Genomic DNA, 27,224 nt, shown 5'->3' on the forward strand with positions numbered 1-27,224 from the left:
TAATGATGGAAGCAATTAATTTGTTTCACACTGAAATTATATCTGACAGCTTTTTGACACAAATCAGAAACAGTTCGCACAGTCGAATTGTGAAATCGGCTGTGACACAAACAGACTGCGTAACAGTTGGCATCAAAACAAATTCCGAACTCGCGATTGTATGCAACTGGCATAACTAAAACGCGCAGCCAGTTGCCTACCCGAGCATTTAGTATCTGTAAAAGTAAATGGCAATGCGAGTCAGATGAACTGCCTCGTAACTTTTGCTTTGTTTCTTCTTTACGACAGCGTTTCCACACCCTTTTAATTTGTTCCTTGCTGAATTTAAGCTTTTCAAACTATACGATCACGTTTAAACAGTCCATAGAAAAGTTTTAAGCGATATTGAAGAAGTTTGTTTAATATTCAAGGGAAATCGTAAATATAAGCGCGAGGAGACAAAAGGGAGCGCAGACCCTATTGTCGCAATAAAAAATTCCCAAGCAACCCACTTTTTACAGACCAAGAAAGGAAAATTAATTTCCATATTTTTGCAAAAGCGTTGTAAAGAAAGCACGCAGTTTGCATCTGACAGTTCTATTCCCAGGAAGAACTTTTTAGTAGTTGGAACTCTATGTCAACGCAGTAAATAATATTATGGTGCTTTTATTTCATGTGTTTCTTTCCATTTTGCGCGAGTAAAAATTTTCATAAAAAATGGTGAATGAGAAGATGTATAAAAGTAAATCAAAACTCAAGTGTGGTTACACAAGTTCTTACAGTTAAGACTGCAGGAGAATTTTATTTCAGGACAAAAGGAAACATAGTCAACAATCCTTTCCGGTTGGTTAATCAAAGAATCCCAAACAAAATAAAGCACGGAAACTTAGAATCAATCGCAGTCTTAATGGTATTTTTTCTGATAGGGAAATAAATAGCGAAGTACAATGTTTGAAATAAGTACTGAAGTGTCGATGATCAATAACAATGTTAAGCAAATTGGTACAGTTATAAAATTCAAAACTTACCCTGCTCAAAAATGTATTAGTATTAGTGATGTACACATTCTTTTGAGATATTCCAAGCATGTAACACAATTCTTATTTAAACATTTCAAAGCCAACTGCATATTTATACATTCCTTGAGTAGATTAACAAGATTCAATAGTATTTGTGCTCCTTACATTGGACTGCCTTAACATTCAACACATTTAACAATGCCCGAAAAAGGAGGGCAAAATTAACGCAGCACAGTGCTTTACATGCCAAGCTACAAATGCAAAACATCACTGTTTCTTTTGATTACAATTTGCATTAATTTCAAGAGCATTCAACAGCGCGTTACACATTACAGCTTAACCAATACAAATTTTTCAAGGGGGCAAAGCCTTAGCTTGATAGTTATCAAGTTACAAATTGCCTTCAAAAGCTTGGGATTGTTAGTCAGAGATTTGGCACGTGCTATTTTTAAATATCAAGAAGTGCGGGCTTTGTTTCACGGGCGCATTTGAAGACCGACTGGATCAGTTTGACAAATCCAGTGTCTTTTGGCTTCTCCAACCCACGAAGAAGTCGGTTTTTCATGACGGCCACAAACTCCCGATTGCTCAGCTCTCCATCCACTGCAAAAGATAAGATAATATTAGATTGATGTAAATAAATATTTGTACTACTCATGATTTTCCAGAACGAAATTCAACTATGCTTTGAAAAGTTTATGCTATATTTCTGATTCTTTCTTAATTTACGAAATCGCTTCAAATTTTGTGACTAAACATAGTTAAATATTTCAAAACTAATAGTAAGAAAGATAGGTTAGTAAGAATAAAATTCATTTTGGTTTGTATACTACTTTTAAGAAAAATAGTTATTGAGGACTTACTGTTTTCGTCAAATATGGTAAAGACGACATCAATCACATGGTCACTGAGATTGACATGAACAACTGTTTTTGCAACATGCTTCAGAGTTGCTGAAAGGAAATAAAATAAAGTTAAAAGTAATGCAAGCAATTCAGAGTTATTTATGTATTTATGGAGGGTACTCTTTACTTTAGACAGACAGGCGGGGAAACTGAAAATATCAGGTCATTAATATTCATTCATGAAATCAAGCTTTTGACTGTTTTATCCAAAATAATAAGAATTTATGGCATATGTCGTGACCGTTTCGTTCATGAAAATTTATTGGTATGCATTAATTTTTTTAAAGCCGGTTGTAAATAATAAAATGAAAATCTGGATCAATTTACTTTGATCGATTGAAGCCCCAGCAATGTGGTAGAAAGTAAGGGCAGTGTCCACATCATTGATATTGTTTAGGAAGTGGAAGAATTTCAAGTAGTCTTCCTTGCTGATGCCAAGGTTGCTTTCCCTGAACGTCTTCTTTACTCTCTTGATCATTCGCGATTTCTTCTTTTGAGAGTATCCAGCATAGGCCAGCAACAGTTCCGCGAAATCAGATTCAGATATGTTTCCATTCTCTCCAGGACCCTTTCGCTGGAACTAAAATGGGCCATATAATTTTTTTTTTTAATAATTTTAAATCGAATACACTCACTTCTAGGCTCAGAATTTCCTTCTGCAACTGATGCTGGAACTCCAAGAATTTCTCAATAGTAAGCTTGTTCTCCAAATTCGGGCCAAAGAAAAAGGTAGTCAAAGCAGAGTTCACGCCCTGAATAAAAGCACGTGAAAAATGCACTATTTTATTGACGTTTCCATACCTTAAAAGTGTTGCCAGTGTTTGCGTGGTCGCGGTGCCTGGATCCAATGCTGGTCTGCTGCCTGATAAGGGTGGCAACCTTTTCAAACTCTTCAGAGTCCACATCTCCATCGCCGTTCAGATCAAACATTCGGAAAGCGATCTCAAAGTGTCTTCTTGAAGCTGAAACAGAGAGCGACAAATTTTTTATAATTGCATATTTTCTAAACAGTGAGATCATGAGGTTTTAATTGCGAATTCAAGACAATTATCTCATTAAACAAATTATAAGAAAAGCTATAAGCGGCGTTGACTAAAACAAAGCCGCAAGAACCAAGCACCGTCTGTGTCTGGAGCTTGATTTGCAGAGCATGAAGTTAAATGTTATTGCTGAGTGAGTAGGACGGCCGAAAAACCTTGCGTGTCTGCAAATCATAATGTATTATTGTTTCTGCCTGGTGGAGACAATAGTTGAGCGAGAAGAATGGCTTCAACATTCCACAGAAGACATCAAACTGACACATCCATCATGTAATAGCGTTAAAAACTAGTGTTTATGTGTATAGGAAATAGAGAATACGACCCATTAGGTCATCCCTGACGCCTGTGTTAGCGGTAGGAAATGTTTCCTTCCAAGAAATGTCAGGCTTAATTTACGGCAAAGAGTGTACAAGAAAAAAGAAACTTTAGCGTCGAAAATAAAACGTTCTAGGTAAGCAATGTCTCTCGAGAACGTAGAGAAGAATTTTTGGAACAGCAAAACATCCCCGAGGAAGTAGCTCTCATTATTTTCACTGGTTCCGCAAATTGAAATTCCTTGTCCTGCTCGCGCATTTTTTTCAATTTGACGCTTGGGAAATGTTGAATCCAGCAGTGCTGTGCACAATTTTCTATAAGGTCTGCTGAACCTTCTCAGCGCTTTATTTTTGCACGCCTGTATTTTGGCAGAGGCATTTCGCAAGGTTGCTTTTATTGACAGAGGCACTGTCAGAATATCCGTCGGCGAAATAAGAGTGCTCTGGACGCGGTGGTGTTTGCAGAGAAATAACGCTTTCACGCGCTCCGATGGCCCTGGTGAGCCCGTGGAATATAAGCGGCCACCAAGATGGGCGCTTCTGAGCGGCGCGAAAGAGATATAATATGTGTGGGTTCAGCCCTGAATGGAAAATGGAAATTGGCCTCCGATGGAAAAGACGAGGCTGCCGTCTTTGTGCAGGCAGACGGAATCAATGGCCCGCTGGAACTAAAGCTTCGCTTCCCGCCTGGATCCAAAAGGAAAAAATGAGATTGCAGCATTCAATCTCTGTGGTAGCCCTAAATTCCGCACGTGTCTGTTTGAGGATTCAGTGTAAACAGTAATTACGATTCGTTATTTGTTCAGCTATAGCTCGGACAGAAAGATGAATTTGCAAAGTGGATAGGTAAATTTTGCAGAGCCCGTATTTGTTCTGCCTGGTAGTTTCGTCTTCCATCAGGTTTTAATATTGCAAAATTTCACCATCAAAACTTTGTGAAAATCTATGCTGCTTGGCAAAGCGAGATTAAAGTGGAAATTAACTTAATTCGAGGAAAAATTATACAATCACCGTCATAAATAATTTATGCACCCTAACAATCAACAACGAATTTTATTGAAATAAATTAGGCATTTCTTCAATTTAGACTGCCGTATCAGAAGAGATCTTTTGGTTAACTTAAATTGGGGGTGCTTAAAATTAGTTTACCCTCTATTCTACCATCTGTTTTATGCTGTATTACACACTCGTAAGCTGAATGGGGCACATAAATAAAGCGATGAAAAATGTATTTTCTTTTTAATTGTAAAACATTACCCCAAATTGTTAGTGCGTTTTTCCAAGCTGTGAAATATTAAGAGAATTTTATAAGGCAACTTATATTTTAATAATAAATGTTGTTGTATACCGTTCGTATATATCTGTTTATTTATTAATGTACATTACACAGGTTTGTGTTTGGTAAATATAATTTTTTTAAGTTTTACTTTCACGTGAAAACTTGTTTTTGGAGCAATGAACTAAATTGATTATATTCTATGCTAATTAATACTTAATTAAATAAGAGAGCATCTATTTCTTTGATTTTTTAATTTTCTATCAAAATGCAGAATGCACAGGAATAATTAACGCATTGGTAGGGGTTCAAAGCTATTTTTGCTCATATAAAAACGGTTAGCCTTCTAAATGGCGTTTAACAGCCACAACATTAATTTTTTTCCCCAAGCACTCGCACGAAGAAAGCAAACACCACGGCTGAATGGAATGGTGCGATGAGATGAGGATGCGCGAGCGGGCCGTCGGCGAATTTACAAAGCGTCTGGAGATGAGCGCCAGTGGAGAGGGAGGCGAGAAAACTACTACGCCGGTGCCAGGCGAGCGAGCGGGGCAGCGATCTGCGAGCCTGTCGCTGGGGCTGCTGCCGCTTGGCGTTCAGCGCTCAATTCAGTTCAGTAGTAAACGGGAAGGCCTGCGAGGCAGTCGCAAGCTAGCTTTTGTGGGCCCTAGCTGCTTTGCCAGTGACAAAACAGAGAGTGCTAGGTGCGTGTGCCCCAAACAACGCCATGACAACGTGCTGAAGAAAGAATCTAAGCAGTCGACGTTCCCCAGCAGGTAAAACCCCTCGCAATAAAATTACCCCTTAGCACGGGGGCGTGTCGTACATTTTCAATGTATTTACAACTTGGACGAAGGAGTTGAGCTTGCGAGTCAAAGCTTCAGTGTATCGTCACTTTTACTTCTGGTGCCATTCGCTACTATGGCAGACAAATTAAAATATTGCTCACGTTCCCAGTAGACTTTCTTGCTGGCTCTTTAGGCGCTGAGACTACGAAGAGCCAGTCGTCAAGTGTGCGTGTTAACTTTCGCTTTGGGAACCGCCCGAACTTTGTTTACCGGTGGGCCACTGCAGAAGTTCTGGCTCATTTGTAAAAAAAGGTTAGAATTGTTAAGGGAAAGGTCACGGGAAAATGCTAAATGACCGGGAACTGGCTGTTTATGTTCATGGTTGCCAGAAGCTTCAGACGAAGCATTTAACAGCTCAGAATCGGCTGATCATTACAATATTTTGAAATATTATTTAACTATACATTCATGACAATGATAGCTCTACCAGTAAGCAAGAAACAGTGTGACTCACCAATATTTCGTTCCTGGTTCTAAAACGAGAGTTTAGTCTAGCCTTCAAAAGATTGTTTAATAGTACCGCTTGTTGTCGAATTGTCATGAATAACTTAGTTTTGCGTCTGCTCTGGTTAAGAAAATCATGAATATCACAAAAAATTAAGCTTTTACTTAAAAATGCTTTTAAAATTCTCAAGTGACAGTCTCTCTTTGCTTTGTGTTAGCATTACATGCAATTGAATGCAACGACTAGATCAAGAAGTTCCTTGTCAGTGAGAATGTAAGGTGTAAGACGCGCTAAAATAGTTTATTAGATGCATCCAGCTGCGAGATAAATCTGATTAAGCCGTCTGAAGTACGCAACACAGCCGGTTTGCGGAGTTTGTGCGAGCGAAAAATAAAATTCTCTCATCTGCCTCTCGTGATTTTGCATTCTTTGGAGGCATCATGAACTAGGCGACAGCGAGTGCTTTTTTCATCTCATTGTCTTGGCGGGGAACACTTTCTCAAACAATCGTGCTCTTTCGATGACGAAGGATGAGCACCCTCGACTGTTCGTTCCTTCAAGAGTACCTCCAGTACAAAACACGATGGTTTTGCTCTGCCGCGAAAATCAATCGCATTGTTGACATTCACAGCTTGCTTATCCGTGCGTCAAATCAATAACAAAAAATAAAGAGTGGCAGCGACGTCTCCGCAGGAGCACTTGCTTTATTAATTCCCCCTTGAGCGAGTATTTCAATTTTTTTTAGACTAATAAAATTGCATACATTGTTTTGAGATAAGATACGATTTGATTGTGTTGAGCAAGTTTTAAATTTTAGCAAATTAACATTTTCAGCCAGCTAAAATAATTTTATCTGCTGTCAAGAGTCTTGGACTATTTTAGATCTATCTTCCCACCTTAAATTACGACCACCCAATTTCTAAACTTAATCTTGAATTCGATCCAAAAGGCCAGGAAGCTGAAGCGCCAACGGCTACAGTCGCGCCTAATGGTGAACAGACAACTTATGTCCCCAAAGTAGTGAGAATAGCCACGTTTAACGCGCCGAAACAAAAGCGTAAGGGGGTCGTAAACAGTAATATCCAGCTGGGCTGCTGCTGCGACCCTCGGAAAGACCACGTTCTCAGCTCCTCGCGATAACAAGTAAAACTCAACACCATCTCGCGCGGTGCAACGGCGAGAGTGCATTAGTGTCTGCCGGCTGGCGGATCAGTAATGAAATACACGTGGGATCGAAAGTGGTCGGGCCTGCCTAATATTCTGACAAAAAGCTACTCCTATAAGATAAAAATTCCGTGGGCAGAAAAAGCGGCGGCGGCAGCCACGGGAGCAGCAGCATACGATATGTGCATAAAAAAGACCTGTTGTCCGCCCAGCTAGGCACACAGGGGATTCCTTTGTGAAGGAAGGTCGCGAGCGGTCGGTTTAGATGGGTGGTGAGGTAATAATAAAATAATGATGGGAATCAAGGGGGCGAATCACTTGTGAGTCTGCGACGTGATGAGATTCGATTTGGTTCATATTCTCTCGTGTCCCTCACGTTATAGCTGAGGCGCACTTTAGAAGCTTCTTACTTTGGGCACATTTTACCAATGATTTCAGACCGACTAGAAGGAACCAAAACCTTAGTTTGAAATTTTACAAACATGCAGAATATAAATAATTGCAAACCATTAAGATATCCAGTTTTTACTTCTAAAAAGAGGTTAACAAACTATGTTGAAGGGAGGGTAGTAAAATCGATATGTATATTTGCGGCAAAGTCAAAGCTAATCCACCAACAGCCGCATAACGTCAAGTTGCAGCAATTTACATAATGCAAATTGTGCACAAGCCGTGCATGCACCGCGTCGTATGAAAGCCGGCGTTGATTTGTAATCAAACAGCGTCAGTCAGCCCGTATACCAAGCTTGCAAATCATCGATTTTGCCTCGCTCGACGGATCATCATGTTTGGATTAACGGCACACGTTAAATAGAACTGGCTGAAATATCTACCTCGCCTGCCGATTGTGTCAATCAGCGAAAATTAAAATCTCATCAAATTTCACAGTCTGCCTGGCACACACAAATGAGGCAGTATGTCAGTGTGCCTCCTGCAAAAATCCAAATTATGTTATTTTTGTCGTGCGCGCACAAACCGAGACGAGCGCGCAAGATAATCGCCGAATTATGAGTAAACGCGCGAGGCTGCACAAGTGCCAAACAAGCAAATGTTTCGTTTGTTGAGGTTAAGTGCTTTCCACTTCTGACAGATCTAGTTCAATCTGCTCGGGTCGAATGCAGCGTGACTATGGCAAATTGCGATTCGTGCATGCCATCTACCACGGATGACACTGTCGTAGGCTCCAAAATTTTACAAGACAGTTTTATTAAAAAAGGTGCAATACACATTCTATGTGAGTAATTTCTCCAGTAATTTTCAACCTTAAAATATGCAATTCTTATCATCTTTATACAAATGCAAAATTTTCCCATCGAAACAGACAGTTGTTGCAACTATATGTGGGTGTTTTATTCATTACTCCACGTCACAATCTAATTCTTTTTATGACTTGCACAAGTTCAACACTCATGGCTGTCAAGTAATAAAAGGCTGAATGAAATCATCTTTAAAAGGACGCGCATTTCACAAGTTGAATAAATGACTTTATGATTTTTTTTTTTCAAATTTCAAATATTTGGTGGAATTTTTGTGCATTATGAACATCGGGTATAATTAGAGATAGCCATTTCTTCCATTGTCGTTGCTTTTTCAGACAGTACTGGAATGCGTATAGTCGCAAGCAATGTGCGCATCAAAAAGGAAAAGCATTCCTTGATACCACGCACACCCTGCGCTCATAAATTACAAATTACCGTGCCAAACGCTCAGCGTCGTTTGTTGCAGAAGAGAACAAAGGATGATTAATTTTGAATTTGCGAACACTGTTATCCGTTAGCAGAGTAATTGCTCTCAAATGCGCATTGTGAATTAATGTATATTGCACTTCTATTTTGGATATTGCTAGTACGCAAATATCCAGATATAAGTTGTAAAAGTGTGTACGTGCATACAAGTTTTGCGGTTGTCAAAAAGCTTTGGCCGCCTAATCGCATAATCCGCAGAGAGCAACCGATCCAATAATTTGCGAGCACCGCCCGTATAACTCGTTGTGCGATACAGCCAATTTGGCCAAGCCAATGGCCGGAATAATATGCGTCTAAAGTGCATGTTGAAAAACAGGAGAGGGTGAAGAAGCGCAATTGGGTCTGTCAAGTAGTATGAAAATGATTGAAAATAGTTAGCACTTGATGAAAAAGTGAAGCAAACAAAATACATAATATGTGGAAATATTGGCAACATGTTTGGTATAATTTTCAGTTCAAATTAAAACCAGCCTTCTCGGTGTATAACGAGCTGTTCATTTTCCCATATTTCTACAGAAATATCCACTTAACTATAATTTCGACTGCTTGATTGGTAATGCTCAATATTTTCACAACGTTGAATTCAATAAAATTAACAATTTATTTGTCTTTCATCTAAATCCAATCGAATTTAATGGGCATGTCCCTAATGTGCTTTCCTCTTTTATAGCTATGCAAAATTATTTTGTATTGGTGATAAATTGGAATTCAGCCGGTATGTCAGACGCGTGAGCCGAGCTTGCAGGGCCATTTATCATTCCTTAGTGTGCACAGTCTGTTTCGAACCATATTATAGAGCCCGCCAGGCGCACATTGATTTACAGCCAACTTCGCGAATTGGCCGAGTTATCGCAGTGGCCAGATGATCTCGCCTGATACCGCACAATCAGGCCAATGACATTGAAAAGTACAAGTGATGCATTTTGACATTGAGAAATTTGAAAGGTAGAAGAGCACCTTTATCGGCTGCAATGTTTTCGCCCTTTGTCAGCATGAAGAACAAAAAGTTTTATCGCTCGCTGATTGGCTCGTTTGTGCTGCATGGGAATGGTTTATTTTTCTTGCCGTAAATTCTCATGAATATTCATGGAAGATAAGCCAGTGCTGCTGACATGCATAACCTTCCTAAATCATGAGCTGGTTAAAGTAAAGAACAAAATTGTCTGGCGAACACAGTAGCACCGCTCAAACCAACGAGGGCGACAAACTTTGCTTCGCAGATCTGAGCGGAAATTGATGAGAGCAATGTCTGCGGGCATATCCACCATTTAATAGCTCTTCAAAACGATGCTTTCGCGGGATCGTGCAGATAATTTCACGGGCTACCTGCAGTGTAGTGTTTATGGCTCATTTTTAGCAAACACTCAGGAAAGGTTTACAATCCCCATAATTATCATGGTATGTATATGAATACGATATCATATACGTTTCAAGCGGATTTTCGTGATTTGCTGGTCGCTTGGTTACAGTGGCGCTTGCGGGTTGCCAGGATAGTCGGGAATATGAAAGTGTGCTTTTAATTGTCTTAGATCAATAAAATCAAACCAACACATGTGAAAATATTTTTATGTTCTTGATAGTGATGGCCAAATTCATACTCGCCAAACTAATTTGGCACTTCTTTCAATCATGATGCATTTTTTAAAGGTTGCAAGTAATTTAAAGCAATGCTTTCATTTTGATTAAAAATGTAAGCAATGATTAGTTCAAGCTCTCCTTTTCATTTTCGCTTTGATATTTATTCAGTAAAATTTACAAAATTTACAAATCCATTGTATAGTTTCACAGGTAGGTGGTAACCAATTATATTGAAGATTTGAAACGAAATTCGAATGAGCTAATTAAATTTACGCACAGGAAAATGATCATTAATAAATAATTTTGTTTATACCATTTATCGGTTCCGGTTCACACAAACACCTCAAGAGCCATGACTTTCTTCTATTAGCTGTTATTAACGCAAAAAATTCAAGAATCCGCATAACTGATCTCACTCTGGCTTTTGAAAGGATCGTTAAAGCGCGAGAAACGGAGGTATAAGTTAGTTATTAACATCTTTCGCGAGGAGACACCATTGACAGAAGATGAGCAGATTGTGGCAATGGATAACACGCAGAAAAATCGCTCTTGGTGTCAGATTATTTAATATCGTTACCACACAAGGGGTTTCATTGATAATATAGAATATGCTATGCTTTTGTGATTGAATGCACTTCATAGGTGTGATGCTGTTTCAAAGGGCGTTTTCCAATGCTTCCATGATTAATGAGCTCTCGATGTCGATAATTAATTAATAGCCGGAGTAACGCAAATTAGATCGTCCGGTGTTATTGTTATTTTAAGCCGAGTTGCGTCGATGAAGTCCTTTTAAAATAATTAAACGCAGCCTGGCAACCAGGATTCTGGCTTTAGCGTGCATAACACGAACTGCAAAAACGCTTAAGCCCCTTGGTTTGCGCATAGAAAACGAATGCTGCACGCGACACTCATTACAGTTAAGTTTTCTTTCTCGTGAAGGCAATCCCAAAATGAATTGAGGTCAAAATCTTTCTGCGCCAAGGGTTAATTTTGTAGGAAGCTTTGTCTGTCCGGAAATTAAACGCTCGTGAAATTCAAATCATTTCCGCTGTCAAAAGTTGCAGAGCTTGTCTCCCACTGGAAATTCTCATCTTGAGGAAAAGTTTTCCGAGTAAAATATTCAGACTCGGGGGCGACAGTGAGTTCCCAGAGGAAAAGCACCGCGTGGAATTGCATAATAATGTTTGCATGTGATGATTCAAAACGCCCGAGAGGCGTGCTATAGCGAATGCATCTAGGGAGAAAATGGACCCGCGGGAGAGACCGAGTGGAGTGCTAATTTTAGCGCGCAGCGGGAGACAAATTAATTCCACAGATTACAATATTAATGGAATTGCACTAAAGCTTCAACCCGTTTTACAAGTTAGGAGCGGATAGACACTGTGAGACACGCAATCCAATGCTAGAGCCATGACGACACTGGAATGCTTTTTCTACTGCTCGCTTGGAATATTACTCGGAACTGGAGAAAACAAAATAATTATTAAGAACCTTGAGAGCACAATTTTGTTTGAATAAGCTTGTTAGATTTATGGAGAGATGCTGCTGTAATCTTTAGATAACTATATAAAAAATAATTTCTTGTTGACCTCAATCAGGAAGTTTTATAACGTAATGAATCGTAATGGTTTAATGGCTTGCTCAAAAGACAGACTTACTGCATGCTGTAAGTTGCTTTCTCCTCGATATGTGACATAAGCTTGTAAAGGTCAATAAAGGTAAATGCCAATGAAAAAAATACACATATCGGATAGTGTATGAAAATTAATCAATTATTACGAAATGGCTATTAATTTTCGTAAACGTTAATGTAAACTCCCAAGAAAATGTGAATTTAGTATTTGATGCAACTATTGCTGAAGTAGGTAGCTTCAAAAACACAATGCGAGACAAAATAATCATAATAATACTGACGAGTCCGCAGATAATTGTTCTGTTTATTCTTGCCCTAATATGCCGTTGATTACGAAGCTTAACCATTCCAAAGCTCGCGCTTTTTGCACCAAAAGTGGACAGAGAGAAGCCGGTCGTCCTTCAAACGAACTATGGCTAGCTGTTGAGTGCACGGTAATGTGGATAAGCAAATTATGCGCGGCCAATGTAAATTTCGCACTACGGCGCCATGCTTAAAGTTCAAAAAGGATGCTGACAGGAGCATAAGCAGAATGAATAGAAGACCGGATGCGGCAAAAGCAACATATACCTTTGCAGCTCAGATATTTGCATTTCATGGGGGGTGCATAAAAAGGAGGAAAGGGAACGCATAAATGACGGCTCTTTTTGCAACAAAAGTCGGCTACCGTTTATTTGTTTTTGCAAAAGGAGACCACGGTCGCACACGAGATTTATGGCCGTGCGACACTTATGCAAAATAAATGATGATGTTGCAGCGTCGTAAAAAGAAGAGAGAAGACCCATCAGCCGGCGGGTGAGCTAGCGAGCGGCATATGGGCACGCGGGGGTGAGCTACTCTCCTCCTACTGAATTGTTTGCTCGCCCGCCCGACCGCTCGAACGAGTAATGCGCCCTTGCAATTTAGCACCACCGGCTTTAGCAACAGGCCGGCTTGCGAGTGATGCTGCCATTCGCGTACGCAAAGTGGCCGTTTTTTCACGGGAAAAATCGATGTGAAACGCTGGCCGCGACTGCTTTTGACAGCCTCCAAATTGGAATTCAGCGCGTGAAGCGGCGAAACTCAGGAAATAGCCTTTTTTATTTTTCATCCAACGATACCATTTGGTTTTATCCGTTTTTTCAACGACGTTTTTGCGAGCTGCTGACTAGCAATTTGTATCCCGTACTTTGGGAAAGGGAAACTCATTGAAAGCGTTGAGATAATCAGAATTCTAAATTCTAACCAGTTAATACATACCGATTAATGATTCATTTTTGACCGGCATTAAAATACGTCTGTATTCAAGTGCCGATAATTTGACTTCCTATTCACTGAATCAGACTTGAAGCGAAAAATGATATGGAATACGTGGTGATATCTTTTTGTTTAAATGTCGCAGAGAAATTAAATCTTCTTTTTCTGCAACGCTGAGTACACCACCGCATTCAGAAGAGTTCACTTTCTTTCGTTTTACATCAAAGCCGCCAAGGAGCAATTTTTGCTCAGCGCACAAATCCTGCTTGATGGGCGTGAAAGGCTTCTGCTGGCGAAAAACAGTAGTATAGGTCGACCCACCAGGTTGCTGCAACGGGAGGTGAGGTATCTTACAAGTGCTCAAAATCAATCCTCTCATGCAATAACCGGCTGTTACGTTTAAAAAGGAAGAGAGCACTGAGAAGAAAAAGAAGCATGAATAATGAACGCTTTAATTAAATAATAAAATTCCCCGGCGGGCGTTTATTGTAAGCGCAAATATAAATCTGGCGCCCATTCATATGGCAGGAAGTGATTAAATCGATCTTGCTGATGAATTGCAATAATTCCGCAGTCACCAGAACAAATGATTTTCCGCGCACGTGAGTCGCCCAGGCATCGATCGCAAACAACGGACAAATTTGAATATGTACGGTTTACATTTTGCCTGGCTGTAAAATGAATTGGAAACGTTGCCAGGACATGCAAGCAGCTCAGGAAGCACATCGCATGCAAAACACGACAATTTGAGTTAAAGCGCGCACGAGAGGGTTGCGCTCTCTGTCTTGGTGTGACGCAGAATGGGTTAATTTCGAAATGGAGTCCATTTGATTTGTTTTGCTGTCAGTCGTATTTGGACGGGGCAATCAGACCTTTCTATTGATCTAGCTCGGTTGTTAGGAATGGCTGCATACCTTGACGACAGACACCTTTATGCCTCAAACAAGTGAATGCAAATGGATTAAGGCGTGATGACTGCAAGTCACATAAATGGATTGCTTCAGTCTATACTAAAAAAAGATAAGAGGGACTATTAAAATTTTATTTTAAATACCAAACCGTGAAAGGATTTCTATATGTTTGATCTTTATGAAAAAGGCCCGTTAGTAGGGTTTGATTAGCTATAAGAATAAACATTTCAAAAAAGTATTCTTAAGGGGAAACATTACTTTTTAGACGGAGAGACATTCATTTGGTCAAATTCCAAACGATCCTAAAAGCAGCAGTGACTCAGATATCTGAATTGTAAAAATGATTAAATCTGATCAAAGGATATTGCAAGCATAGCATTTAAACGCTTGTTTACCTGCTATACAAAATAAATCATTATACATGGCTGGAAGACAATGATAACACTGGGTTGCAATAGAGGTTTGCGCCGATGAAACGCGTTTACAAGTAATATTTGACTCGATGGGAAAATAGCAGAGCAATGAACAAAATAGAGTCAATAATATAAATTGCACCTAAATAAATTTGTTAACTTAAAAACATTACAATTTTTCCGTTTGAATTAATGTACACATAATTGCGTGCATCTTGAGTGATTCGTGAAAATGGCAAATAAATCAAGTGTTGAAATATTGATTCTAAAGAATTATGCTGTCCAAGTTCACTCTTTGCGTCAATTGAATATCGTTTTACATACATTTTCGTGCCAATGGGCAGCTTTTGAAACCCTTCTCACGTTAGTGGTCTCCACGTGTGCGACTTTGGCAAACAGGCGGATCTCCGCAGCTCTCGTCCGCCGCTTTGATTCTTGGAAGATGATGCATGGCTGGATATATATTGGCATTTTAAGTGCGAGCGATGGAAAGGTACCGCATCAAGATGCTTAATATTCACGGGCTATAAGTCAGCTGCTGGCACCGACGCACGCGGGCATCAGGCCAACAAAGTAACGAGAGGAAATCGTTCACCGCCGACTTGCATCGCATATGATAGATTTTTCGACTTTCTTGCCGGCAAAAAAATCTGGTTCATCCTTTCGATTTCGCGTGGCAGCATATATTGGACACTTTATTTCCCGTCACATGATCTTTTTCGGACGGGCGTCGTAAAATTTTACGATTCAATTAACTTCCAGATGAAATGACCCGACATTGTAGGAAGAAACCAGAAAGATTACATTTAATGCGTGTCACTCAAGCCGTAACTTGCGTGAGATGTGGTTTGAATGTCCATTTAGGCCGCGAGAGAAGGAAATTATTCATTACTCCTGTTGCTTCACTGGCGATTTGAGATAAAGCTGCGTGATATCATATCTCGGCGATATTTTGTATTTTATGAGGCGAAAGATGGGGTGTGTGATTGATTACGCAATTTCTGATTATAGGGCATGGTGAAAGAGCTCAATATCGAAAATGGCTTCTTCCCCGGTTGCTCCGCTTAAACGACTTTTGTGCCGATCGCGCTCTCGCCTCGTTGTGGCCGCCTTGGCCGCCCTGGCTCTGTACTGCTTGCAACAGGGGCCGTCCAACAATGCCGAATACCGACCTCCTTCGCAGCCCACGTACCACCAACACCCGCAGGTGGCCTCCTCCCAGCACCGCAGGGCTGTGCTTCAGAGGAATAATGCATCTCTGCACCCCAGCAATTCAGGCAACAGTGCGGACTTCAAAACCATAATATCAACGCCACCCTCATCTAGTTTGCCTCAAGCTCAGGTAAGAGATTTATTTCATGCTAACTGGCTGCTGACATTACTATAGCTAGCAATGAATGTGCAAACGGTGTGCATGTTATTAAATTTTTTTGGTTCGTTCATGGTTAATAATGAGCAGTGGGGACGTGTGCAAATCGTGGGGTAATTGGGTGCATGATTGTCTGCACGCCCATTACTAAACCCATTTTTTGTGTGGCCAGAGCCTTTAAAAGAAATGTGACAAAATTTATAAAATCACTATCAATTTTTTGGCTGTAGGTGCAAAACGGCCCCTTCATTCAGGGCCCAAAACCTCATCAAAGGCCAGGAGTGGTGCCCTGCACTTTTTTACCCTTCGACAAGTCATTTACGTGATATTTAATCGTATTTTAATAAGTGTGAATAAACATGATATTAATCAATATTGTCTGTACATAATATTATATAGGAGGGAGATTCTTATTCGACTATCGCTTGCAGAAACATTTTAATTGCACCATACATGCAAAACTATTTATATCTCTATTTTTCACTTGTGTCCCGCATCCACTCGTGTTCTTACAGGAGCAGTTGGGATATTTCCAATTCGTTCTTTTTCTTTTCACCAAATCGCATTCCCAAAGCTTACTTTTGCGCAAAGACTTTGCGGCAGCTACCAAAATGCGGACAGAACGGTATACACATGCGAATTCTTATGCACGGTCATCCATGAAACGGCTGCTCACTCTCGAGAACAATCGTGGGAAAGTGCAGGCGGCGTGCGAGATCATCGTGGTGTTTAACATCAGGTTGCATGACGCTAATATAAAAATAATCGCTCTCGCTGACTCTGTTATCAGTCTCGTTTGTTACACAGTGCCAAATAGTGTGGTCATCATAAAAATCCGGAGCAAACAAACGACGAATAGAGGAAGAAGCACCTAGCAAATTCATAATGCATTCCCTTTCAATCCAACGCACACACGCAAGTCGCGCTAACGTGACGGGATTACATAAAAAGTGGAGTGTGAAGATATACAAACTCGTAATTTTCATCCACTTACTCATGACAAAAAATTTCGTCCTAATGACACTTTTGGGAGACCCACATAATCGGGCACGATAACGAATTGTGTGTGCACGCACTCGCCTGCTTGCTCAGCCAAGATTTTAATCAATCAAACTGCTCTTCCTTCACTCGGCATCACTATCTTGATTTAGGGTTTCTTCAGCTTTTACATTATTACAGCAATTGAAAATGACCCAGATGTACCGTATAGGGGAGCCTGCTTGCAAACAATCGAGCACGCGAATGCATAATTTAAACGGTGGTGGAACAATTATACTGGGTGCTGGAGAACACGCGGAGTGTGGCACGGGGTGCACTGCACTCACACGGGGAGTGTGTCTGCTGACGTCAAAGAATAAGAGATGAGAGAAATCGATATAAAAAGAATTGTCTGTTTACACGTTGATGCGCCTCTTCGCCGCTCAGCAAACGGAATTTTTCGTGGATGAGTGTGCATTGGCACAATAAGGGAGACTTTTGCACTACATACATATTTATCTTTCCTCTTCCTCTTTTTCTAGATACAGCAGATTGCTGGTTCTCCTTCTGCTTTTTCCCCATGCTAAATCATCTGGGCATGGAATGAGTCAGATAGATTAAACGATCTTACACAAAAGCATATGATTCAATGAAATGCGCAATGGCGTGTGAAATACTGTCGGCTTTTTACGCTACTAATTTTTAAGTTACTACGTGAATACAATTGAAATCAACAGACATCTATATATTCCTGGCCTGAAATCGCCACCAAAAGCATCACAATTTTTTGCTTGAAAATCTTGAGCGTTTGCTTGGTAGTCATGTGCGCCCTTTAATTTGAATAATTGAACCCGCTACCATGGGAAATTGGGCTGAATTCGGCCAAAGGTTTATTGGATCGACCCCCTCCGCATGGAAGTGATTGCCCCGTTTCCAAAGGAGCAAGCAAAACGAGCTTTGAGGGCAAACAGCAGCAGGGAGGGCAGAAAAGAAAGTTTGGCCAGCAATCACCCCTAGTGGAGATAAAAGTCATTTGAAAGCGTTTGTTCGCTCCAAAAGAGAGGGCCTCTTTCGTAAAACCAACCAAACGGATATAATAGAATCGATAGCACCACTTTTATCGACTTGGACCTCTTATTTTCTGCAGAGATCGATCTGGCCGCGTCACCTCCTTCTTAATGAAGTGCGCGGCTAAAGGGAGCCAGCAAAAGCCATTGTCTTAGCAGCCGCTATCAAAAGTGTACATGTATATAGTTGCTACCAAGCAAGATAGCCTGTTTGCAAACAGCTACTTCAAATGAAGCCAGTGGACAAATATTTTGCTGCGATAAGCAGAAAAAAGATTGATGATGAGATTTCCACAAGATATTTAATTTTCCTTCTGTTTGCATGAGTTGCCAGCGAGAGTTCGTGAAAATATCGATTTTACCAACTCGATTCACATTCTCGCATCTGCGACACTATTGACTGCATGCGCTCATGATACCGTAGTTACGCCACGGGTGCTCAATTTTTGCAAAAATTTATCCATACACGGCGGTCAGTAAACTAAAATGTATAGAATTTTTCAGCGAGATATTAGCCCTGTTAGTTGCAAAAAATTGTGCATGAAGAAGGGGTTGACCTAAAGGATGATCATGTTTTCGTTATTTTTCATGCCGAAATTTAATTTATTTTCATCAATTTAGTCCGCTAGTTCTAGCTTAGCAATCATGGACAAGCATCTTCTATTTTTTTAAATGATGGAAGTTTATATCAGAAAAGCAAATTAATCTGGTAACTATAGAAGGCTAATCTAATTTCGATTTTCCCCCGCTGAACTCAGTATGTACACAATACGTTTCAGCAACCGCCGTATGTTTGCAGACAAGGCGCAAATCAAATCTGAAACCACACCATCTACCCGCAGGCTAATTTGATTTTGGGGTCGACAGGAAATTACCAGGCCATTCTTTCCACGCTCTATATTCAGCAATTTGATCAATGGCACTGAGACGAAAAAGCCCAGGCGGGATGAAAAGTCTACTTCTGCCCTTTACGGTACGCACAATGCGAGCAGTAGTTGGTCAGTAGTGTCGGAGGCGAGGGGGCTGGTAATTGCGAGGAATGTACTGCAAGCAAAGTGAGGCAGGCAGCGGCTAGGCTGCCGAGAGAGTGAGTGAGCGGGGCGAGCACCGGCACAGCGCAGCATCACACGAGTGTTGGCTCGAGAAATGTTATGAGCCTGCTCTGGTGGTAGGAAATATTGATCTCTGCTGGTACAGAGCGGCGTAGGAGCCAGTGAGAGATACAGCTACTGCTGGTACACCCCCCTGTGTGCTCTACTGTGGAAACGCGCACGCTAACCATTTTGCCAGGTCATGTCTCACGTTATGTGTACACTTCCTAATCATTGCAACAGTTTCATATTGTTGTATTGATCTATGATGACGTTTAGAATAAAAATAGTGCGAATTTCTTTAGCTCTGAGCCGAGGAAAAGAAATGATTTGTTATTGGATTGTGCGATTTTCTTGAAAAATATTAGCAGAAATATATATGTAATCAAATAAAAAAAGGAGATCTGCAAATGCATTTTTCTTTTATTAGGTTGATATTAAAGGTTTTTATCGCGATCAAACGAATGCTCAAACTTCATAGATTGTTTTTAGCATCTCTGTAGGTGTAGTGATCTCATCTTACTTAATGCTTCAATTACCTTTCAAATGAGATTTAAAGGAACTGAAAACACACATTTTCCAATCCATTTTAGAATTTGAATTTGTATGTTTTTCTCAAATATTCCATACATCTCCATTAAAAAAGATTTAGTTGAAAAAAATATACCACGGTATAGTTTAGCTACAATGTGAAGCAGCTCTAATTTGTGTTTATTTAGTGTAAAGATAAAAATTTTTGATAAGACCATCGATTTCTGAATAAATTTGCACTGCCTCTCGCTGTTGTAGAAGCTAGCGCGCTCAAAAGGCTAACATAATTATTCCATTCCGGTTATTCCTAGCTGCAAACATGAGTTTCTCCAACAAGAAAATCTTCCAGCGTCGCGAATCCGCATTCGTATTACACCCTGCCATTAAATCCGAGTCACATGCACAATGGCACACAATATTTGCAGACGACGGTCCAGACCCGAACTCAGATGGCAACAAATTATGAATTGCTCGTCTGCACACATGTTCTTAGAGGGCTTGCATCAAGCGAGGCAATTTGCATGAGCCGCACTTTGCCGCAAACAAGTTATGTAACACAACGCGACGTGCGGTTGGCTGTCGAGTTAGATGAGTCGCGCGGAGGAAGCGGAACAATTGCCCTGTGCATAACTCATACTTGGAGAGTGATGTTCTTCAACTGCTCTTGCTAGCCTCGCGAGTGTTTTCATTACAGAATGCACTTCCGTTGGGGAACACAGCCAGTAAAAATAAAAAGTGGCAGCCTCGGCAAGGAAGTTCAATATTGATCCTGCTCTCTTTTCAATATATTTCCCGCTACATATTCAATGCATGAGCTCCCGTCACTGAAAACGCTCTTCAGCAAATGAATTTTTTTCATCAAGCAGCAGTGCCACATGTGTGGCATTTTCAGCCAAGAGACAATAGAGATAATTTCGCCCTCAACGCTAAAAGGCCTTGCAAAAGTATGAGCTCTCCTGAATTTCTCTGGACAAGTTTGCAACGGATATACAATAACTATAACTGGTGTTGGAAGGTAGAAATGAGCATCTCTCCCGTGGCGCTATTGAAAACAAGCCTTTTTTATGTGCGAGCAGACATAAATAACGAATCCTCCGTCTCGTTGCTTTCCACCATAGATGCGATTCGCGTGCATGCCATCCCTTTTTGGTCGCCGACGGCAAACTTTGACTTTGGCACTACACTCAAAGGCCCTCGCGCTCATTTTATGGCAATATAAATTTCATACTTCTTAAAATTTTTTATGTTCACCATCACAAAGACGAGACGTGAAACAGAAATCTTGGTCGTCATCATTCAGGTAAAACACGCGCAGTGGCGATTTTGCGCCAATGCGAGGCCAGATTATAAAAAGAGAAGCCCATGAAAAACACGCAGAATGCCGACAAACGCGTGTTACGGAATATCAAATTTAACCAAGCCAGAAATAAAATTACGTGGGTCTAATCTGCTGTTTAATCAGAACTTTATTATTTGGTGACGTGGCTGTTTATTCTTTATGATATTCAGAAGCCGTTCTGCCGTTCTTAGACGCGAATCGGTCATATTTACATAATGGAATGAAACCCCGACAAGTCATAATATAATATTGAGGTGTATGCGAATGATACTTTACATGGTTGCGGGCCAATAATTGGTTGTTGACCCACAAAGTTGTTTGCTGCAGTAAGCGTCTTGATATCCATAGCAAAAACCTTGTCCTGAGTTTTATAAAAAAAAATATAAATTTAACTATTAAGTTGATATATATATATCATGAAATGTACAAACTTTATCTTTAAAGTTTGAGGCATTAAGAATCGAGTGATTTATGCTAATACTTGCCACCCATTAATGTTGTACGTTATTTGATTGCAGACCACGTCCGCCTCGGCTGTGGAGGAACGCGAAGTACATGTCGTGCTTGAGGTGGACATTCCTAAGAAGAGCAGCAAAGAACCGCATTTTGATCATGCACCGTCCATTGAGGACGATGGCGCCCCGATCGAAGATTACGATGTCGAAGAACTCGAAGAAGAATTATCCAGGCGACGAAAGAGGGTGCATGAGGTATGCGAGGCCACAGGCCTGGGCCGCGAAAGCGAACCCAACGCCTGGGAGTTCTTTGTCGACCACAAGCACCACCTTGTTTGGTGCAACATCTTTAAGGCGGCAAGCTCAACATGGATGTACAACTTTAATTTGCTTGGTAAGTTAGACCGGGTAAAATACCGCTTTTCGGAGAGCAAATTCACCACACATATTTGAGTCTTTTAGCGAATTTCAATTTCAAAACTAAGCAGAATCCTCTTCGCCTGTAGAGGATTAAAATAAAAGCCTTGATTCCAAGATTTGTGATATAAATGGGAAGTGGTCTAAGTTGGTACAAGAATTATAAATTAGGGATTAATGTGCCCGCTGTCGAAACATAAACCGAAAAAATTATAACTCTTTTTGGTGCTGCGGCTTCGCAGAAACCGCGTTCCCCTCTCCTCTCTTCACTTGTATCGCATTGCAGGAAGAACTCCACCCAAAGACAGAATAAGCCAAAAATAATCTCGCCCTGTTAATAAATCACACTTTGTGTTGCAGCCGGATACAAAGAGGATTATCTAAAGAGATCTCGGAAAACACCACTGGTGCTCGCGAGGGCCCGCTTCCCGCGACCCAGCGTGGCACAACTTCGCGAGGCCCTGCCATCCTACTTATCTTTCATGATTGTCAGGGACCCTTTCGAACGACTTCTGTCCGCGTACCGAAATAAAATTGAGGCTTTCAGACACAAGTTTTACAGAAAGGTAATTTGGTTTTCACGGTTTTCATTTAACAAGGGTTTATATAATTGCTTGGTCCTCAGCTATGCAAGGAGATAATTAACAAGTACAGGAAACCTGGCAGCCCGTACCAAGGTTTGAAAGGACCCAGCTTTTCTGAATTTGTGATGCATGTTGTCGACACTTCTGACAAACCAGACGAACATTGGGCGCCATATTACAGATTTTGCACACCTTGTCAGGTAACTAAGAATCATTTTTATCTGTGATACTTAATTGTCAAGAGTGGCGATTCCAGTTATCAGGTCATAAATTTTTATTAGGGAGCAAAGACTGCTTTATGTTTGTTTGCTCAAGGCCATTCTTAGATTTTGCTAGGAGTTAAATTAACAATACGATTTTTCCAGGTGAATTTTACAGTGATTGCTCAAGTAGAATCTTTGAGTAGAGATCAAGAGTATGTGATACGGCATGCTGGACTTGCTGAGGAGCTGCCGCTGGGCCGGCGGGGCCACCGCGAAGTCCTCAACAAGGCCCGGGGCGCGCCCACCAACGAGCTGCTCGAGCGCTACTTCCGTCAACTGAGCAAGGACCAGCTGATGGCCCTGTACCGCATCTACCGGATCGATTTTGACATGTTCGGCTACGACGCGGACAGATACTTCCGAATGATCAACGAACCCGAGCCAGGCATCAAATGACGTCTGCAGGAATTTTGGAATTACGTGTGCGGCGCCAGGTGCGAGAAGAAGCAGCGCGATTACAACAATAATAATTGAAGCCCAAAAGTATAGCAGTGGTGCGTTAGGTAATTGCGCGCGCAGCAATTTTTCTTCTTCAAAGGGTTGTGCAAACGAGACAGTGACCAAGTGCTGTGATTGCATTAGCAAACGGACAAATTACGATAGAAGGTAACGCGCGGACTTACTTGGTGTGGAAAGTGGCTGGTTTGAAAGAGGCTACCTAATTAATGTTGATCGCGATTCATATCTAATTGTATATTCGAAGCAGTATAAAAGAAGAAAAATCATTCCCTGATCTTCCTCGTGTTTCAACTGTTGCATAAATGGCATAAGTGTGTACTTATTATTGTATTTTTATAATGTACTCCTGACATTTGGGGATTTGAGCAAGAAATGATTTGCTGAATGTTATGCGTCGGCAGCTACACGCACTTCCAGTATGGTTGCTGAAAGGATTTGTATTTACATGTTACTTCGGAGTCGAAAGGAGCTTTAAGGTTGACTATTTTGATCGAGATGTGTATTAATGTATCTTCCTACAGCACAGAAACAATTCAATAACGACCTAGTCTAGATGTTAAGGCACCGTTATATATTTTTACTTTGATATAATGCGAATTTTCAGGATGTAATTTAATAAGTCTTAATTTATGATTTTTGCCTACTGTTTGATCAAAGAGCAAGTATCGTAGAAATGATGTTGATGAAAATTGTAAAATACTAAGCAGCCAAAGTCATTGTATTCCCGCAAGGGCAGAACTTTTAATAAGCAAAATAAAGACTGCTTCAAACGCAACTCTCAGATTTTGTAGTCCCCAAACATGACAAAATGTAGATTTAAAAGGGCTCACAGCGCAAAAACTGTATCACGATGATTTAAGAAAATAATTTTTAACAAACCCTTTATCTAGTATCTAGTACCAGACATCGATCCAAAGAGTGATAAGATTGAAATGACAAACAAAATGGTTGTACTCACTGGAGAGGACTGTGAGAAGAAAGATGTAGTCCGAGAAGGTTATGAGGCCTGAACTGCCCAGTTTGTAGAATATGCTGTCTTTTTCCAGTTCAAGCTCCAGTTTATTGTGCATACTCTGAATAAAAGAATTTTGAATTAACACATAGAATTTGTTTTGTATGCAAATCCAAAAATACAAAAAAAATCCATAAGACGCCCAAAATATCTTTTAAAAAATATCGTCTCTAGCAAAATTTGTAAAGGGCCTAACAAAAATGGCTACATGCACATGTAAAATATCCAAATCGAATTTGTAAAATATTCATGGACTGGATATGGAATGAAGAAATACTAACACTAGACTCAGCTGCATTTGCGATCGTCATCGTCTGCAATGGAGAAATGAACGGAATGAAAAAAATTGGTTCATCAGGAATTAATTTCTGCAACTCCAGAGGAATAGTATGAGTGTGTGTATGTTGAACCTTATTTCTATGCAGCGTTGTTTTCAAAACCACAAAAGCAACCAACCCTTCCACCAAAACTAGAGACTATTGACATTTGGTCCCCTTAATTAACATGCATATTTTAACCAGTGCCACGGAGGAGCATTAGAGCAATGAAAAAACGACAGAAACAGAATTGGCGTGCCGAAAATTTGAGATATCTTATTTAGGCGAAATAGGCAATCAATTTATTTAAAACGTAAGTGCAATGAATAGAAAATAGGTGAGAAGAAGGTTAAAAGTCAGGTATCTTCTAAACAAAAGTCATGCTGGCAGCATATTAGTAGTCTTAAGAAAGGGCAGATTAGTATACCTCAGTATGGGTCTGCATTCAGTGAAAGAGAAATGGTAGAGATGAAATTACGCTTTGTAGAATTAGTCAGGAATATTTGAAGTTACACGTAAGAGGCATTCGAAGAAAATGACGTGTACATTGGCAAACGTACAAATCGAAACGCCAAGAACTTATGAGCACATTGATTGTTAGTTATTTAGTTTGAAAATAAAACTTTGAAAAAATTTGTACACTTAATTATAGATCTGGAAAGAGAGCAACAGAAGTAACAACAAACATCCAATTCATACCTTGGGGTCGTATCTCTTGTACTGGTCCAAACCCAAACCTGAAAATGAAAAACGTTAGGCTTGAACAATTATACAAATAATGCAAAAAATCAATCAAAACTAAAATATCTGAAGTACCATCAGGTTGCTTCAAGCCTGGTGTCATGGACCTTAGGAAATCATCAGGAGTCATGAAAACCTCGTAATCTCCATTAGGGTGACACACTTGCAGGGTTGCAAAGTATCGGAAAACTTTGTCTGGGGTTGAATATTGGCGCATTCGATTTTCATACTCAATTATCTGCACAATCACAAATTCATGCAAAATTACTCACAACACAGATCAAACCACACTCATTAGTAATTTTAAAATGTAAAAGTCACTTCTTCAAAAAATACACTAGGGTCCTATTCTATTTTTTGGTAAAAATTGGACTGGAACTCACATAGATGGTAGAGTCCTAATTGGGTCCTTTTTCACGTTAAATTGAAATGCTGGACATTTTCCTCAAAGTTTAACGTCTTTATTACGATCAACTAGTTTCAGCTTCTACCCGAAAAAGGTATAGGAATTTTGTATATTTTGATATTTGTGTTTTTAACTGTTGACGCAGTATTTGTTTCGTAATTGATTTAATAAACTTAATATGACAATTTGAATTATGAAATTAAAAAACTCTCTCTCTGTTCATGAAATAGGGGCTTCAGGTAGAAGCTGAAACTAGTTGAGCGTATTAAAGAATTCGAGGAAATGTCCAGTGTTACAATTCAACGTGAATTAGAATAAATATTTTTTCACCTCTGCTTTCAGAGACTCGAATTTGTAAGCACGAAAGTGATTTTTGCAGACGACTGACTGAGAGCCTGAATTCTTGTAGCCGAATGATAAAGCCCAATCATGCAGAGGTCGACTTTTTTGTTAAAATTTTTCACATGATGAAATGCATAAGACCAAAAATTCAAATTGATATTTTAGCACTACTTGATAAAGTTATTAATGGGACAGCAGGTAAACAGTTTTATCCAAGATCAAGCTTAATTTTAAGGTGTTAGAATCACTGGCTAACTCTTTCACACAGTGGCCTACCCTCTGGTTGCAACATATCGGGCAAGAGTGATCTAATAAAGTCGTTTGGAGTCATAAAGACCTCCCCTTCCAAATTGCCTCCCAATTTAACAGTGGCAAAGTATCGAAAGATTTTATCAGGTGTTGAAAACAACCGAATTCGGTTCTCATACTCCATAATCTAGACATTATAAGTTATCAATATGGGAAGAGTAGAAAATTTAAAAGTCGTACTCACTTTCCTGTCTCTAAACCCAATCTTTTCCCTTTTCTTCTTCTTCTTTCCTCCTTCTTCATGGTCAATATGTTCTTCATGATGATCCTTGGTTTCTGCTTTCACCTCAATCTGAGAGGCAGCATCGACTTTTGGGAAAAACGTATGGTAAATTCTATGTCCAATGCTGATGAAAAATAAAAATAGATGTTTAAAAAGCACACAAATTAATTTCTTGTAAACTTACAATCGATAGTCGATAAATGCAACGGACACTACGAAAACAATGAAGGAGACGTAAGCCTTGGTGATTAAAGGTGCTTTCTCAGGGCGGTGCCCGAAGTTTCTATATTCCCGCTTGGACTCGAAATTCCGAAATGCGACACGCTCGTCCTTTTCCTTCCTTGCTTCGATGGCATTTTGCAAAGTTGTATAAGAATTCACTCTTGAGACTGAATTCCTAGCCAATTGGATTTTGATCAAACGGCCTGTTAGTCGACTGGCTAGCATTTTGGGCGCTAAATATGGCTGCAAATCAATTAAATTTAATCGTCGCTTAGGTGGTCTTGACCCAAAAAGCAACACACCGATTTATATTATACCTTTTTTTTAGAACATTAGAGGACCAATGTCGTGGTTTATCATTTATGTTAATTCTTTCTTCTGCGTCAGAGGCGCTCTGTAATTTAAATCAATTAGTTCAATATCCTATGAAAAATAACGATTTATGTACAGAGTATAAATTCATGCAAATCCGACCAAGCAAACTATAGCAGAAAGTGTTTCACTGAATAACATAGGGTGAATAAAATTGCAAAACCCAGTGTTATTATGGCAGCATGGCAGCTCATTGGTTATCACTGCTGCCAACAAAACTG

The 27,224-nt window shown here is 40.1% G+C and overlaps 2 protein-coding genes across 6 annotated transcripts; one reads left to right on the forward strand and one right to left on the reverse strand.

Annotated features, from left to right (window-relative positions):
- Positions 1-738: 738 nt before the first annotated feature.
- MICU1 (Mitochondrial calcium uptake 1) lies at positions 739-27,214 on the reverse strand. Of its 5 annotated transcripts, none has more exons than XM_065483661.1 (13): positions 27,080-27,214; positions 26,954-27,025; positions 26,594-26,875; positions 26,371-26,533; positions 25,205-25,367; positions 25,088-25,125; positions 24,353-24,385; positions 24,018-24,132; positions 2,705-2,865; positions 2,539-2,655; positions 2,231-2,483; positions 1,862-1,951; positions 739-1,601 (listed from the first exon to the last, which is right to left on the reverse strand). In XM_065483661.1, exons 3-13 carry the CDS (start codon positions 26,854-26,856, stop codon positions 1,447-1,449), a joined length of 1,551 nt encoding a protein of 516 aa, XP_065339733.1. In that variant the 5' UTR covers positions 26,857-26,875; positions 26,954-27,025; positions 27,080-27,214; the 3' UTR covers positions 739-1,446. The 5 variants fall into 5 exon arrangements, with proteins under 5 accessions (XP_065339733.1, XP_065339732.1, XP_065339734.1 ...); XM_065483660.1 differs by having other exon boundaries at positions 26,594-26,874; positions 26,949-27,025; XM_065483662.1 differs by lacking the exon at positions 25,205-25,367 and adding an exon at positions 26,154-26,313 and having other exon boundaries at positions 26,594-26,874; positions 26,949-27,025.
- On the forward strand, positions 5,130-24,165 carry LOC135939340 (carbohydrate sulfotransferase 11-like). The gene is made up of 6 exons (XM_065483665.1): positions 5,130-5,309; positions 15,518-15,848; positions 21,400-21,730; positions 22,114-22,319; positions 22,379-22,537; positions 22,703-24,165. Exons 2-6 carry the CDS (start codon positions 15,546-15,548, stop codon positions 22,994-22,996), a joined length of 1,293 nt encoding a protein of 430 aa, XP_065339737.1. The 5' UTR covers positions 5,130-5,309; positions 15,518-15,545; the 3' UTR covers positions 22,997-24,165.
- Positions 27,215-27,224: the final 10 nt, after the last annotated feature.

The sequence above is a fragment of the Cloeon dipterum genome, chromosome 3, assembly GCF_949628265.1.
Source record: "Cloeon dipterum chromosome 3, ieCloDipt1.1, whole genome shotgun sequence".
Lineage (NCBI taxonomy): Eukaryota > Metazoa > Arthropoda > Insecta > Ephemeroptera > Baetidae > Cloeon > Cloeon dipterum.